Source organism: Salvelinus alpinus, chromosome 9, assembly GCF_045679555.1.
Source record: "Salvelinus alpinus chromosome 9, SLU_Salpinus.1, whole genome shotgun sequence".
NCBI lineage: Eukaryota > Metazoa > Chordata > Actinopteri > Salmoniformes > Salmonidae > Salvelinus > Salvelinus alpinus.
The window spans coordinates 5,671,606-5,688,159 of record NC_092094.1 but is presented as its reverse complement, the minus strand read 5'-3'; the positions used below and the strand labels follow the sequence as shown (position 1 = coordinate 5,688,159).

General features: G+C 50.0%; 1 protein-coding gene across 11 annotated transcripts in view; it reads right to left on the bottom strand.

Moving 5' to 3' along the window:
• The window catches only part of LOC139584203 (tight junction protein ZO-1-like), a 284,921-nt gene that overhangs the window by 46,167 nt on the left and 222,200 nt on the right, over positions 1-16,554 (bottom strand). For all 11 annotated transcript variants that reach the window (XM_071415765.1, XM_071415767.1, XM_071415768.1 and 8 more), the window contains 4 exons: positions 13,826-13,956; positions 10,099-10,204; positions 8,856-9,006; positions 456-564 (listed from right to left, as the gene is read on the bottom strand). In XM_071415765.1, the coding sequence (XP_071271866.1) occupies positions 456-564; positions 8,856-9,006; positions 10,099-10,204; positions 13,826-13,956 (497 nt within the window). The remainder of the gene's footprint in view (positions 1-455; positions 565-8,855; positions 9,007-10,098; positions 10,205-13,825; positions 13,957-16,554) is intronic.

Sequence of the window (16,554 nt, the reverse complement as noted above, 5' to 3'; positions counted from 1 at the left end):
TTAATATAATGTTTACATAACCTACATTACTCATCTCATATGTATATGTATATACTGTACTCTATATCATCTACTGCATCTTGCCATCTTTATGTAATACATGTATCACTAGCCACTTTAAACTATGCCACTTTATGTTTACATACCCTACATTACTCATCTCATATGTATAGACTGTACTCTATACCATCTACTGCATCTTGCCTATGCCGTTCTGTACCATCACTCATTCATATATCTTTATGTACATATTCTTTATCCCTTTACACTTGTGTGTATAAGGTAGTAGTTGTGGAATTGTTAGGTTAGATTACTTGTTGGTTATTACTGCATTTTCAGAACTAGAAGCACAAACATTTCGCTACACTCGCATTAACATCTGCTAACCATGTGTATGTGACAAATAAAATAAAATTTGATTTTGATTTGATTTCCTCTCGTCCTCCCGTACTCACCATCCTTCTTCTTCTGGGCCAGGATGGTGACCTCTTCACCTTTAGGGAGGTCAAGGAGGAACAGCACCGCCTCTTCTCGGATTATATTAGCAAAATCCACATTATTAACCTGGAAGGAGGAAGAAAATAGGAAGATTGTCCAACGGTGACCATGGGAAAGGAGATTTAAGGTTATTCGCTCAACGTTTCATATAGCCTACGTTGTGGATTGTAGAATCTATAACAGATCACAGCACAATACACGTTCCTTGTCATGTTGAACATGTTGATGATGTGGGCCTTCGAGGACATGTTAAGGGCTGTTCCTTGTCATGTTGAACATGACAGTCGTGTAGAGGGCACGACAAAACCTATTTCCCCCCCCCAGGAGACTGAAAAGATTTGGCATGGGTCCTCAGATCTTCAAAAGGTTCTACAGCTGCACCATCGAGAGCATCCTGACTGGTTGCATCACTGCCTGGTATGGCAACTGCTCGACCTCCGACCGCAAGGCACTGCTGAGGGTAGTGTGTACGGCCCAGTACATCACTGGGGCCAAGCTTTCTGCCATCCAGGACCTCTACACCAGGCGGTGTCAGAGGAAGGCCCTAAAAATTGTCAAAAACTCCAGCCACCCTAGTCATAGACTGTTCTCTCTGCTACCGCACGGCAAGCGGTACCGGAGAGCCAAGTCTAGGTCCAAAAGGCTTCTTAACAGCTTCTACCCCCCAAGCCGTAAGACTCCTGAACAGCTAATCACACGGCTACCCGGACCCCTCTTTTACGCTGCTGCTACTAACTGTTTATAATCTATGCATAGTCAATTTAACTCTTCCGTACATGAACATATTACCTCGACTAACCGGTGCCCCCGCACATTGACTCTGTACCGTAACACCCTGTATATAGCCTCCACATTGACTCTGTACCGTTACACCCTGTATATAGCCTCCACATTGACTCTGTACCGTAACACCCTGTATATAGCCTCCACTTGGCTCTGTACCGTAACACCCTGTATATAGCCTCCACATTGGCTCTGTACCGTAACACCCTGTATATAGCCTCCACATTGACTCTGTACCATAACACCCTGTATATAGCCTCCACATTGACTCTGTACCGTAACACCCTGTATATAGCCTCCACATTGACTCTGTACCGTAACACCCTGTATATAGCCTCCACATTGACTCTGTACCGTAACACCCTGTATATAGCCTCCACATTGACTCTGTACCGTAACAGCCTGTATATAGCCTCCACATTGACTCTGTACCGGTACACCCTGTATATAGCCTCCACATTGACTCTGTACCGTAACACCCTGTATATAGCCTCCACATTGACTCTGTACCGTAACACCCTGTATATAGCCTCCACATTGACTCTGTACCGTAACACCCTGTATATAGCCTCCACATTGACTCTGTACCGTAACACCCTGTATATAGCCTCCACATTGACTCTGTACCGTAACACCCTGTATATAGCCTCCACATTGACTCTGTACCGTAACACCCTGTATATAGCCTCCACATTGACTCTGTACCGTAACACCCTGTATATAGCCCAGCTTGATTATTTTACTGCTGCTGTTTAATTATATAAGTTACTTTTTTTTTTTTTTTTTTTTTTTTTACTTAACACTTCTTTTTTTCTTAACTTCTAAAAGCATTGTTGGTTAAGGGCTTGTCAGTCAGCATTTCACTGTAAGGTGAAGGAGGACACCTGTTGTTTTCGGCACATGTGACAAATAACATTTGATTTGATTTTGATGATGTGGGCCTTGGAAAGCAGAGGACATGTACAGGGCTGTTCCTTGTCATGTTGATGACGTTAGTTATCTAGTTATCTATGTAAAAGGTTGTGTGGATAAGTGTTAATTCATGGCATGGAAAAAGATAGAGGATTCATTTCCCCCAGGGATCACATACAGTTGACAGGCCTGTCATATGTTACAGCATCTTTAACAGGCCACGAGTCAATAGTGCTGTTGGTCTACATGTCTCCACAACATCCTCATGTCTTGGTTCCTTCAGCATTAGCCCTGGTGACTATAACCCTGACCTTGTACTATAAACTAAGGAGGGGGTGGAGGAGGGGGTGGAGGAGGGAGGAGAGAGGAGGGGGTGGAGGAGGGAGAAGAGAGGAGGGGGTGGAGGAGGGAGGAGAGAGGAGGGGGTGGAGGAGGGAGAAGAGAGGAGGGGGTGAAGGAGGGAGAAGAGAAGAGGGGGTGGAGGAGGGAGAAGAGAGGAGGGGGTGAAGGAGGGAGAAGAGAGGAGGGGGTGGAGGAGGGGGTGGAGGAGGGAGGAGGGGTGGAGGAGAGAGGAGGGGGTGAGGAGGGAGAAGAGAAGAGGGGGTGGAAGAGGGGGTGGAGGAGGGAGAAGAGAGGAGGGGGTGGAGGAGGGAGAAGAGAGGAGGGGGTGGAGGAGGGAGAAGAGAGGAGGGGGTGGAGGAGGGAGGAGAGAGGAGGGGGTGGAGGAGGGGGTGGAGAGGAGGGGGTGGAGGAGGGAGGAGGGGGTGGAGGAGGGAGAAGAGAGGAGGGGGTGGAGGAGGGAGAAGAGAGGAGGGGGTGGAGGAGGGAGAAGAGAGGAGGGGGTGGAAGAGGGAGAAGAGAGGAGGGGGTGGAGGAGGGAGAAGAGAGGAGGGGATGGAGGAGGGAGGAGAGAGGAGGGGGTGGAGGAGGGAGGAGGGGGTGGAGGAGAGAGAAGAGAGGAGGGGGTGGAGGAGGGAGGAGGGGGTGGAGGAGGGAGGAGGGGGTGGAGGAGAGAGGAGGGGGTGGAGGAGAGAGGAGGGGGTGGAGGAGAGAGGAGGGGTGAGGAGGGAGAAGAGAGGAGGGGGTGGAAGAGGGAGAAGAGAGGAGGGGTGGAGGAGGGAGAAGAGAAGAGGGGGTGGAGAAGGGGTGGAGGAGGGAGAAGAGAAGAGGGGGTGGAGGAGGGGGTGTACTATGAACTAAGATCCACGCCATTACACATTATGCTCGGAGGGAGGAGTGGAGGAGTAGAAACAGGAAAAGATATTCGGCTCTGAGGGAAGAAGAGAAATGGGGCAGAGAAAGAGAGAGAGGGAAGAGGGGTTGGAGGAGAGAGGAGAGATGAGGGCGTGAAGGAGGGAGAGAGAGAGAGGGAAGAAGGGTTGGAGAAGAGAGACTAGAGTGTGAAGGAGAGAGAGAGAGAGGGAAGAGGGGTTGGAGGAGAGAGGAGAGATGAGGGCGTGAAGGAGGGAGAGAGAGAGAGGGAAGAAGGGTTGGAGGAGAGAGTGTGAAGGAGAGAGAGAGAGAGGGAGGGGGGGTGGAGGAAAGAGGAGAGATGAGGGTGTGAAGGAGGGAGAGAGAGAGAGGAAGGAGAGGAGGATGGGGTGGAGGAGGAAGGAGAGAGGAGGGGGTATAGGAGGGAGAAGAGATGAGGGGTGGAGGAGGGAGGAGAAAGGAGGGGGTGGAGAAAGGAGGAGAGAGCAGGGGGTGGAGGAGGGAGGAGAGAGGAGGGGGTGGAGGAGGGAGGAGAGAGGAGGGGGTGGAGGAGGGAGGAGAGATGAGGGGGTGGAGGAGGGAGGAGAGAGGAGGGGGTGGAGGAGGGAGGAGAGAGGAGGGGGAAGAGGAGGGGGTGGAGGAGGGAGGAGAGAGGAGGGGGAAGAGAGGAGGGAGGAGAAAGGAGGGGGTGGAGGAGGGAGCGAGAGAGGAGGGGGTGGAGGAGGGAGGAGAGAGGAGGGGTGGAGGAGGGAGAAGAGAGGAGGGGGTGGAGGAGGGAGGAGAGAGGAGGGGGTGGAGGAGGGAGGAGAAAGGAGGGGGTGGAGGAGGGAGCGAGAGAGGAGGGGGTGGAGGAGGGAGGAGAGAGGAGGGGGTGGAGGAGGGAGAAGAGAGGAGGGGGTGGAGGAGGGAGGAGAGGAGGGGGTGGAGGAGGGAGGAGAGAGGAGGGGGTGAAGGAGGGAGGAGAAAGGAGGGGGTGGAGGAGGGAGCGAGAGAGGAGGGGGTGGAGGAGGGAGGAGAGAGGAGGTGGTGGAGGAGGGAGGAGAAAGGAGGGGGTGGAGGAGGGAGGAGAGAGGAGGGGGTGGAGGAGGGAGGAGAGAGGAGGGGGTGGAGGAGGGAGGAGAGAGGAGGGGGTGGAGGAGGGAGCGAGAGAGGAGGGGGTGGAGGAGGGAGGAGAGAGGAGGGGGTGGAGGAGGGAGGAGAGAGGAGGGGGTGGAGGAGGGAGGAGAAAGGAGGGGGTGGAGGAGGGAGCGAGAGAGGAGGGGGTGGAGGAGGGAGGAGAGAGGAGGGGGTGGAGGAGGGAGGAGAGGAGGGGGTGGAGGAGGGAGGAGAGAGGAGGGGGTGAAGGAGGGAGGAGAAAGGAGGGGGTGGAGGAGGGAGCGAGAGAGGAGGGGGTGGAGGAGGGAGGAGAGAGGAGGTGGTGGAGGAGGGAGGAGAAAGGAGGGGGTGGAGGAGGGAGGAGAGAGGAGGGGGTGGAGGAGGGAGGAGAGAGGAGGGGGTGGAGGAGGGAGGAGAGAGGAGGGGGTGGAGGAGGGAGGAGAAAGGAGGGGGTGGAGGAGGGAGCGAGAGAGGAGGGGGTGGAGGAGGGAGGAGAGAGGAGGGGGTGGAGGAGGGAGAAGAGAGGAGGGGGTGGAGGAGGGAGGAGAGGAGGGGGTGGAGGAGGGAGGAGAGAGGAGGGGGTGAAGGAGGGAGGAGAAAGGAGGGGGTGGAGGAGGGAGCGAGAGAGGAGGGGGTGGAGGAGGGAGGAGAGAGGAGGTGGTGGAGGAGGGAGGAGAAAGGAGGGGGTGGAGGAGGGAGGAGAGAGGAGGGGGTGGAGGAGGGAGGAGAGAGGAGGGGGTGGAGGAGGGAGGAGAGAGGAGGGGGTGGAGGAGGGAGCGAGAGAGGAGGGGGTGGAGGAGGGAGGAGAGAGGAGGGGGTGGAGGAGGGAGGAGAGAGAGAGATCTAGAGAGACACTGTTTTTGTGTGAGCACATTGCTAGGAGATCGACTCTGAAAGAGCAGGAATCTTGGAGCAGCCGGTTGTTTCAAACCATTAAATCAACCAGCGAAGGAAAAGCTTTGGGCTTGTTCCACATGGCACCCTTTTCCCTTTAGAGTGCACTACTTTAGACCAGATCCCTATAGGCTCTAGACAAAAGTAGTGCACTATTTAAGGAATAGGCTTTCATTTGGGACGAACAGTGAGATGTAAACCAGTGGTACGTTACAGCATTTTCCCCTGTAAACCTTTAGTCTGTTTTAGTGTGTCAACACAGATTTGCTAGTGTATGAAACATCTCAAATGTTTTAATATTTATTTAATTCCAGTGGGAACTATATAATACTGGAGTGAAACTCAATAGCTGATGGCATTGATTTAATTCATGTTTATTTAACCTTAATTTAACAAAGTCAGTTATGAATAAATTCTTATTTACAATGACGGCCTACCGACCGGGCCAAACCCAGACGACGCTGGGGCCAATTGTGCGCCGCCCTATGGGACTCCCAATCACGGCCCGGATGTGATACAACCTGGATTTGAACCAGGGACTGTAGTGACGCCTCTTGCACTGAGATGCAGGGCCTTTAGACCGCTGCGCCACGACGGGAGCCCTGAATCGTAGGCATTTCCACGTTAGGATACACAGCATGTTATTCTGATGGGGATCATATTGACACGGCAAACAATTATATTACCCTCTAAAGGGTAGGGACGGCAGGTAACCTAGTGGTTAGAGGGTAGGGACGGCAGGTAACCTAGTCGTTAGAGGGGGGCGGCAGGTAACCTAGTGGTTAGAGGGTAGGGACGGCAGGTAACCTAGTGGTTAGAGGGTAGGGACGGCAGGTAGCCTAGTGGTTAGAGGGTAGGGACGGCAGGTAACCTAGTGGTTAGAGGGTAGGGACGGCAGGTAACCTAGTGGTTAGAGGGTAGGGACGGCAGGTAACCTAGTGGTTAGAGGGTAGGGACGGCAGGTAACCTAGTGGTTAGAGGGTAGGGACGGCAGGTAGCCTAGTGGTTAGAGGGGGGCGGCAGGTAACCTAGTGGTTAGAGGGTAGGGACGGCAGGTAGCCTAGTGGTTAGAGGGTAGGGACGGCAGGTAACCTAGTGGTTAGAGGGTAGGGACGGCAGGTAACCTAGTGGTTAGAGGTTAGGGGCGGCAGGTAACCTAGTGGTTAGACGGTAGGGACGGCAGGTAACCTAGTGATGTTAGAGGGTAAGGACGGCAGGTAGCCTAGTGGTTAGAGGGTAGGGACGGCAGGTAACCTAGTCGTTAGAGGGTAGGGACGGCAGGTAACCTAGTCGTTAGAGGGTAAGGACGGCAGGTAGCCTAGTGGTTAGAGGGTAGGGACGGCAGGTAACCTAGTGGTTAGAGGGTAGGGACGGCAGGTAGCCTAGTGGTTAGAGGGTAGGGACGGCAGGTAACCTAGTGGTTAGACGGTAGGGACGGCAGGTAACCTAGTGGTTAGAGGGTAGGGACGGCAGGTAACCTAGTGGTTAGAGGGGGGCGGCAGGTAGCCTAGTGGTTAGAGGGTAGGGACGGCAGGTAGCCTAGTGGTTAGAGGGTAGGGACGGCAGGTAGCCTGATACAGGTAGCCTAGTGGTCCCTCCTCCGGGGACGGCAGGTAGCCTAGATGTTAGAGGGTAAGGACGGCAGGTAGCCTAGTGGTTAGAGGGTAGGGACGGCAGGTAGCCTGATACAGGTAGCCTAGTGGTCCCTCCTCCGGGGACGGCAGGTAGCCTAGTGGTTAGAGGGTAGGGACGGCAGGTAGCCTAGTGGTTAGAGGGTAGGGGCGGCAGGTAACCTAGTGGTTAGAGTGGAGGGACGGCAGGTAGCCTAGTGGTTAGAGGGTAGGGACGGCAGGTAACCTAGTGGTTAGAGGGTAGGGACGGCAGGTAGCCTAGTGGTTAGAGGGTAGGGACGGCAGGTAGCCTAGTGGTTAGAGGGTAGGGACGGCAGGTAACCTAGTGGTTAGACGGTAGGGACGGCAGGTAACCTAGTGGTTAGAGGGTAGGGACGGCAGGTAACCTAGTGGTTAGAGGGGGGCGGCAGGTAGCCTAGTGGTTAGAGGGTAGGGACGGCAGGTAGCCTAGTGGTTAGAGGGTAGGGACGGCAGGTAGCCTAGTGGTTAGAGGGTAGGGACGGCAGGTAGCCTGATACAGGTAGCCTAGTGGTCCCTCCTCCGGGGACGGCAGGTAGCCTAGATGTTAGAGGGTAAGGACGACAGGTAGCCTAGTGGTTAGAGGGTAGGGACGGCAGGTAGCCTGATACAGGTAGCCTAGTGGTCCCTCCTCCGGGGACGGCAGGTAGCCTAGTGGTTAGAGGGTAGGGACGGCAGGTAGCCTAGTGGTTAGAGGGTAGGGGCGGCAGGTAACCTAGTGGTTAGAGTGGAGGGACGGCAGGTAGCCTAGTGGTTAGAGGGTAGGGACGGCAGGTAACCTAGTGGTTAGAGGGTAGGGACGGCAGGTAGCCTAGTGGTTAGAGGTTAGGGACGGCAGGTAGCCTAGTGGTTAGAGGGTAGGGACGGCAGGTAACCTAGTGGTTAGACGGTAGGGACGGCAGGTAACCTAGTGGTTAGAGGGTAGGGACGGCAGGTAACCTAGTGGTTAGAGGGGGGCGGCAGGTAGCCTAGTGGTTAGAGGGTAGGGACGGCAGGTAGCCTAGTGGTTAGAGGGTAGGGACGGCAGGTAGCCTAGTGGTTAGAGGGTAGGGACGGCAGGTAGCCTGATACAGGTAGCCTAGTGGTCCCTCCTCCGGGGACGGCAGGTAGCCTAGATGTTAGAGGGTAAGGACGGCAGGTAGCCTAGTGGTTAGAGGGTAGGGACGGCAGGTAACCTAGTCGTTAGAGGGGGGCGGCAGGTAACCTAGTGGTTAGAGGGTAGGGACGGCAGGTAACCTAGTCGTTAGAGGGTAGGGACGGCAGGTAACCTAGTGGTTAGAGGGTAGGGACGGCAGGTAACCTAGTGGTTAGAGGGTAGGGACGGCAGGTAACCTAGTGGTTAGAGGGTAGGGACGGCAGGTAACCTAGTGGTTAGAGGGTAGGGACGGCAGGTAACCTAGTGGTTAGAGGGTAGGGACGGCAGGTAACCTAGTGGTTAGAGGGTAGGGGCGGCAGGTAACCTAGTGGTTAGAGGGTAGGGACGGCAGGTAACCTAGTGGTGAGAGCGTTGGACTAGTAACTGAAAGGTTGCTAGATCGAATCCCCTGAGCTGACAAGGTAAAAACCTGTTGCTCTGCCCCATGAACAAGGCAGTTAACCCACTGTTCCCCGGTAGGCCGTCATTGAAAATAAGAATTAGTTCTTAACTGACTTGCCAAGTTAAATAAAGGTTAAATAAAAATAAAGTGAGCACATACATGTTTTGTATGCGTACGTGATCCCTGTGGAAATTGAACTGACAACCTTAGTGTTGCTGTAGTGAGCGCGTCGTTGCCGTAGCGAGCGTGTCGTTGCTGGTGTATCGTGTCTCACCCTGAGAATTTGGTCCCCCTCCTCCAGACCCTCCTTAGCTGCTGGGCTGTCCTCCAGGACTCCTGCTACAAAGATGCCCACGTCGTTCCCCCCGGCCAGCCTCAGACCCACACTCTCCCCCTTCTTAAACTTCACCAGCTTCATACTCGGCCTGAGGAATGAGGACACACGGTGGGATGGGGACAGAGGAAAGACAGTTTTAGAGACAGTTAATGACCCACTCTGGGATATTTACGTTGTGTCACCCATAGAAATAGTCTTTCTAGAATGGCTATTCCCATTCAAGTCAAGGGTCGAAGGGGCTTTGTCCCTTCTAGGAATTACATTTGTATGATGTCCCCTGCCAAAGATCATTGACGTTAAAACATTATTTAGTCGTAATATTGAGCCGGACGGAAGGTTGGAGGTACCGTAGGATACTGTTACAGACTTCTACATACCGTAGGATACCGTTAGAGACTTCTACATACCGTAGGATACTGTTAGAGACTTCTACATACCGTAGGATGCTGTTAGACTTCCACATACCGTAGGATACTGTTCGAGACTTCTACATACCGTAGGATACTGTTCGAGACTTCTACATACCGTAGGATAATGTTACAGACTTCTACATACCGTAGGATAATGTTAGAGACGTCTACATACCGTAGGATAATGTTAGAGACTTCTACATACCGTAGGATACTGTTACAGACTTCTACATACCGTAGGATAATGTTACAGACTTCTACATACCGTAGGATACTGTTAGAGACTTCTACATTACCGTATGATACCGTTAGAGACTTCTACATACCGTAGGATACCGTTAGAGACTTCTACATACCGTAGGATACCGTTAGAGACTTCTACATACCGTAGGATGCTGTTAGAGACTTCTACATACCGTAGGATACTGTTAGAGACTTCTACATACCGTAGGATACTGTTAGAGACTTCTACATACCGTAGGATACTGTTAGAGACTTCTACATACCGTAGGATACTGTTAGAGACTTCTACATACCGTAGGATACTGTTAGAGACTTCTACATACCGTAGGATACTGTTAGAGACTTCTAAATACCGTAGGGTACTGTTAGAGACTTCTACATACCGTAGGATACTGTTAGAGACTCCTACATACCGTAGGATACTGTTGGAGACTTCTACATACCGTAGGATACCGTAGGATACTGTTGGAGACTTCTACATACCGTAGGATACTGTTAGAGACAGGTGAATAGATACTTCTACATACCGTAGGATACTGTCATCATGGGCAGCGCTTGGCACAGGGGCATCAGCGGGACTGACTGGCAGGTCCACATCAGGCTGGCCTGGCTGGGCATATACTGGCTTGGGTTCTGAGGAAACACACACACACACACTATCAACTGTACTGTGTACACACATCCATACAATATTCCCACAAGAGAGTGAATGGAGGTTCAAATGTAGGTTAGAGAGACCACAATACATCTGGCCTTCACACTAACCTAATCTCAATACCCACAATACATCTGGCCTTCACACTAACCTAATCTCAATACCCACAATACATCTGGCCTTCACACTAACCTAATCTCAATACCCACAATACATCTGGCCTTCACACTAACCTAATCTCAATACCCACAATACATCTGGCCTTCACACTAACCTAATCTCAATACCCACAATACATCTGGCCTTCACACTAACCTAATCTCAATACCCACAATACTTCTGGCCTTCACACTAACCTAATCTCAATACCCACAATACATCTGGCCTTCACACTAACCTAATCTCAATACCCACAATACATCTGGGAGGTCATAGACACCACACCAACACAGTACATGGTGTCCTGATCTGGGAGGAGACACCACACCAACACAGTACATGGTGTCCTGATCTGGGAGGAGACACCACACCAACACAGTACATGGTGTCCTGAACTGGGAAGTGGCACCACACCAACACAGTACATGGTGCCCTGATCTGGGAGGAGACACCACACCAACACAGTACATGGTGCCCTGATCTGGGAGGAGACACCACACCAACACAGTACATGGTGCCCTGATCTGGGAGGAGACACCACACCAACACAGTACATGGTGTCCTGATCTGGGAGGAGACACCACACCAACACAGTACATGGTGTCCTGATCTGGGAGGAGACACCACACCAACACAGTACATGGTGTCCTGATCTGGGAGGAGACACCACACCAACACAGTACATGGTGCCCTGATCTGGGAGGAGACACCACACCAATACAGTACATGGTGCCCTGAACTGGGAGGAGACACCACACCAATACAGTACATGGTGCCCTGAACTGGGAGGAGACACCACACCAACACAGTACATGGTGTCCTGATCTGGGAAGAGACACCACACCAACACAGTACATGGTGTCCTGATCTGGGAAGAGACACCACACCAACACAGTACATGGTGCCCTGAACTGGGAGGAGACACCACACCAACACAGTACATGGTGTCCTGATCTGGGAGGAGACGCAGCAGGCTGCTGGCTGCAGGGCAGGAGGAGAAACGTCAGAGTCCATCAAGTCACACTGTTTATAACCAACTAACTGTAGGCTGCAGCCTCAGCCAAGCACAGCACTGCACACAGCAGTGTCAGCATAGCAAGCTTTTAGATGTAACCTTGGTAGCTGGACTGAAACCGTTGTATGGGTTAAAGGAGCAATCTACAGTTCAAACAATAACAGTGACACCCTGCCATTGTTTCGGTAAAAAGCTGAGGGAAGGGAGAAACTCACACAGAGCTATGGATGTAAGGAATGACCATGCGTGATATCAATATGATATAAATATATATATATTTTTTAAAGCTATACAGTTTGTGTTTCCAATGACATTGTTCACAAACAATGAAGTAAAACAAGCATTCTGTTGGGTTCTGATTGGGTACAACAGTTGAACTAAGTTCATGAGTAAGGTTGCAAAGCTACCGGTAATTTACAAAGTTACCGGAATCTTCTGTAATTCTGGTAACCTGGGTAATTTAAACTTGAATAACTAAAAAAAGAAAAAAAAAAGTATTCATATATAGTATTCATTTTCTATATCTGTGTCCATATTGTCCATGAGTTTCTAGTAGATAGACCAGATGGTTCAAGAGAAAATAGCCTAATAAATGAAAAAAGCATTTAAATCAACAATGGCGTTATTTTCAATTAACTATTGACCAGTTTGGAGACAAAACAACAAAGACATATTGACATATTAAAATAAATAAAAGTGTGTAAAAAAATTATAATAATTCACCCTCATATTAAAACACCAATGTTATTCACTAAGTTGATGGTTTATATTTAGAATAATATTTCATGGGTTTGTCATCATTTTGTACATTTTTAAATCATCTTATTGTATTATTGTCTATATTTGGCTGGAGATAAACACCTGTGATAATCTGCAGTAAACCAAAAAGGCCAAGAGATATGATCGCTCTGGATAAGAGCGTCTGCTAAATGACTTAAATGTAAATGTAAATAAACAAAAATTCCTTCCGGTAAATTTACACATAAACACTGAACGTTTTCAGTAATACACCTTCCATTTGCAAACCTACTCATTCAGCATTTATAAGTTATATTCTTTAAGAATCAATGGGTATATATAATTAATTTAAAAAAAAAACTTTTTTTTTTTTTAATGGATGAAGCAATCACAGATTGCCCCTTTAAGTGTCTTCTTCAAGGGCACAAAGGCATCATCTAGGATACTTGGAATCCCAACAGATTGCTTCGTGATGGACTTGGGATTTGAACCGGCGGTTTTCCAGTTACAAGCTTGCCTCCCCTAAAAGATTACTGGCAGTGGATAGGTCTACTAGTTACTGGCAGTGGTTAGGCCTACTAGTTACTGGCAGTGGTTAGGCCTTCTAGTTACTGGCATTGGTTAGGCCTACTAGTTACTGCAGTTACTGGCAGTGGTTAGGCCTACTAGTTACTGGCAGTGGTTAGGTCTACTAGTTACTGGCAGTGGTTAGGCCTACTAGTTACTGGCAGTGGATAGGTCTACTAGTTACTGGCAGTGGTTAGGCCTACTAGTTACTGGCAGTGGTTAGGCCTACTAGTTACTGGCAGTGGTTAGGCCTACTAGTTACTGGCAGTGGTTAGGCCTACTAGTTACTGGCAGTGGTTAGGCCTTCTAGTTACTGGCAGTGGTTAGGCCTACTAGTTACTGCAGTTACTGGCAGTGGTTAGGCCTACTAGTTACTGGCAGTGGTTATGTCTACTAGTTACTGGCAGTGGTTAGGCCTACTAGTTACTGGCAGTGGTTAGGCCTTCTAGTTACTGGCAGTGGTTAGGCCTACTAGTTACTGCAGTTACTGGCAGTGGTTAGGCCTACTAGTTACTGGCAGTGGTTAGGTCTACTAGTTACTGGCAGTGGTTAGGCCTACTAGTTACTGGCAGTGGATAGGTCTACTAGTTACTGGCAGTGGTTAGGCCTACTAGTTACTGGCAGTGGTTAGGCCTACTAGTTACTGGCAGTGGTTAGGCCTACTAGTTACTGGCAGTGGTTAGGCCTACTAGTTACTGGCAGTGGTTAGGCCTTCTAGTTACTGGCAGTGGTTAGGCCTACTAGTTACTGCAGTTACTGGCAGTGGTTAGGCCTACTAGTTACTGGCAGTGGTTATGTCTACTAGTTACTGGCAGTGGTTAGGCCTACTAGTTACTGGCAGTGGTTAGGCCTTCTAGTTACTGGCAGTGGTTAGGCCTACTAGTTACTGCAGTTACTGGCAGTGGTTAGGCCTACTAGTTACTGGCAGTGGTTAGGCCTACTAGTTACTGGCAGTGGTTAGGCCTACTAGTTACTGGCAGTGGTTAGGCCTACTAGTTATTGGCAGTGGTTAGGTCTACTAGTTACTGGCAGTGGTTAGGCCTACTAGTTACTGGCAGTGGTTAGGCCTACTAGTTACTGGCAGTGGTTAGGTCTACTAGTTACTGGCAGTGGTTCTGACCTGGTAGAGGTGGTAACTGTTTCTCCTCCCTGGTGACCGGCTGCTCCAGGGGTTTTGGCAGGGCAGGAACCTCCTCTGCTAACTTGGCTGGTACCGGTGTCGGCTTCAAGATCCTCTCCTCCTCACGACTTCTGTGATTGGAGACAAAAAAAAAGAAGAAAAACACAGAACATTTAGTTGTTGTTTTTTGGTTGAATATATTTTATGTATGTGCACGTGATCCCTGCGGGAATGGAACCCAGGACCTGGCATGCCATTGTTAGTGCCTAACTCTTAGCGACTGAGCCAACACAGAACCAGGGATGTGGTACAATACAACAAATACTACGCATCACCTATATATGCGCCTCAACGGTTTAACTGCAGTGGACAACATGTAAAGGCCGTAGAGATTAGAAGGAAATAAACAACAACAATAATAATAATGAGGATGTGTTGGATGCTTTTATCTGTCCTATTTCAAAGTGTTTGTTTTGTTGTTGCATATCCTAACTCTTCATGAGAGACCTTCAGAGAAGAGGCGCTGCTGCGGTCTAAGGCCCTGCATCTCAGTGCTAGAGGCGTCACTACAGACCCTGGTTCGATTCCAGGCTGTATCACAACCGGATGTGATTGGGAGTCCCATAGGGCGGCGCACAATTGGCCCAGCGTCGTCCGGGTTAGGGTTTGGCCGGGGTAGAATTTGTTCTTAATATAAATAAATAAATACATTCTCAGAGAGAGGGGTCACGGCCAAGGTCTGCCATTATAAATGACAACCTTAGAGCAATTAGGGTTATAAGTGCCTTGCTCAAGGGCACCGACAGATCTTTCACCTTGTCAGCTCGGGGATTCGAACTAGCAACCTTTCAGTTACTAGCTCAACACTCTAATCGCTAGGCTACCTGCCACCTTGTGCGTGTGGCTGCACTGTGGCCTTGAAGGTCACCGTTCGTTTTTTTCTTCTCTTGGTCCTTTGTACTCTATTTTTAGAGAGGAGGTATATCTGAGGTGATGGAGGCGAGGAGAGAGGGAGGGAGGGCGGTGGAGGGAGGGCGGGAGCGAGAGGGCGAGAGAGAGAGAGGGAGGGCGGGAGCGAGAGAGAGAGAGGAGAGAAAGGGCGAGAGAGAGAGAGAGAGAGAGAGAGAGAGAGAGAGAGAGAGAGAGAGAGAGAGAGAGAGGATTATGTGTACTCCAGGTGCACTTCACTGTGCCTCTGGCTGAGAACCAGTAAAGGTTGGACAAACCCAGATTATTAACCCGGTCAGAATGATTTATCCCAAACTGCAAACAACATACAGCCTGGTCCAAGAGCTGCTTCTGATGTCTTGCCAATTCCTATTGTCATTTGGCGAAATAATGACCATCGGACTTGGCTGTAGAGCACAAACTAATCTGGGACAAGGCCAACAAACAGTATTCTTCAGATGATCACGCACAAACATATATTCTGTTTTAAGTTTTAAGTGGTGAAATGTGTGAAGAAAATCTGTTAAATCAGTGAAATCAGCAAAGAAATCAGGAAGCCTATGTTCTGTTGTTGGGTAGAGAAACAGAAAGAATCAGGAAGGCTTGGTTCTGTTGTTGGGTAGAGAAACAGAGAGAATCAGGAAGGCTTGGTTCTGTTGTTGGGTAGAGAAACAGAGAGAATCAGGATGGCTTGGTTCTGTTGTTGGGTAGAGAAACAGAAAGAATCAGGAAGGCTTGGTTCTGTTGTTGGGTAGAAGAACAGAGAGAATCAGGAAGGCTTGGTTCTGTTGTTGGGTAGAGAAACAGAGAAACAGAGAGAATCAGGAAGGCTTGGTTCTGTTGTTGGGTAGAGAAACAGAGAAACAGAGAGAATCAGGAAGGCTTGGTTCTGTTGTTGGGTAGAGAAACAGAGAGAATCAGGAAGGCTTGGTTCTGTTGTTGAGTAGAGAAACAGAGAGAATCAGGAAGGCTTGGTTCTGTTGTTGGGTAGAGAAACAGAGAGAATCAGGAAGGCTTGGTTCTGTTGTTGGGTAGAGAAACAGAGAGAATCAGGAAGGCTTGGTTCTGTTGTTGTGTAGAGAAACAGAGAGAATCAGGAAGGCTTGGTTCTGTTGTTGTGTAGAGAAACAGAGAGAATCAGGAAGGCTTGGTTCTGTTGTTGTGTAGAGAAACAGAGAGAATCAGGAAGGCTTGGTTCTGTTGTTGTGTAGAGAAACAGAGAGAATCAGGAAGGCTTGGTTCTGTTGTTGGGTAGAGAAACAGAGAGAATCAGGAAGGCTTGGTTCTGTTGTTGTGTAGAGAAACAGAGAGAATCAGGAAGGCTTGGTTCTGTTGTTGGGTAGAGAAACAGAGAGAATCAGGATGGCTTGGTTCTGTTGTTGGGTAGAGAAACAGAGACTCAGGAAGGCTTGGTTCTGTTGTTGGGTAGAGAAACAGAGACTCAGGAAGGCTTGGTTCTGTTGTTGGGTAGAGAAACAGAGAATCAGGAAGGCTTGGTTCTGTTGTTGGGTAGAGAAACAGAGAACTGAGGTAAGTGATGTGAGGTCTGGTCTGGTGGTACCAGTGGCCTCTGGTCAGAGAGATCAGAACTACTGAGCAGCTCCAACCTCCCTCTTTACATGACCAATGACTCCACTGGTAAACTACTGCCCAGAGTCTGGTACAACTCCTCTGGTAAACTACTGCCCAGAGTCTGGTACAACTCCTCTGGTAAACTACTGCCCAGAGTCTGGTACAACTCCACTGGTAAACTACTGCCCAGAGTCTGGTACAACTCCACT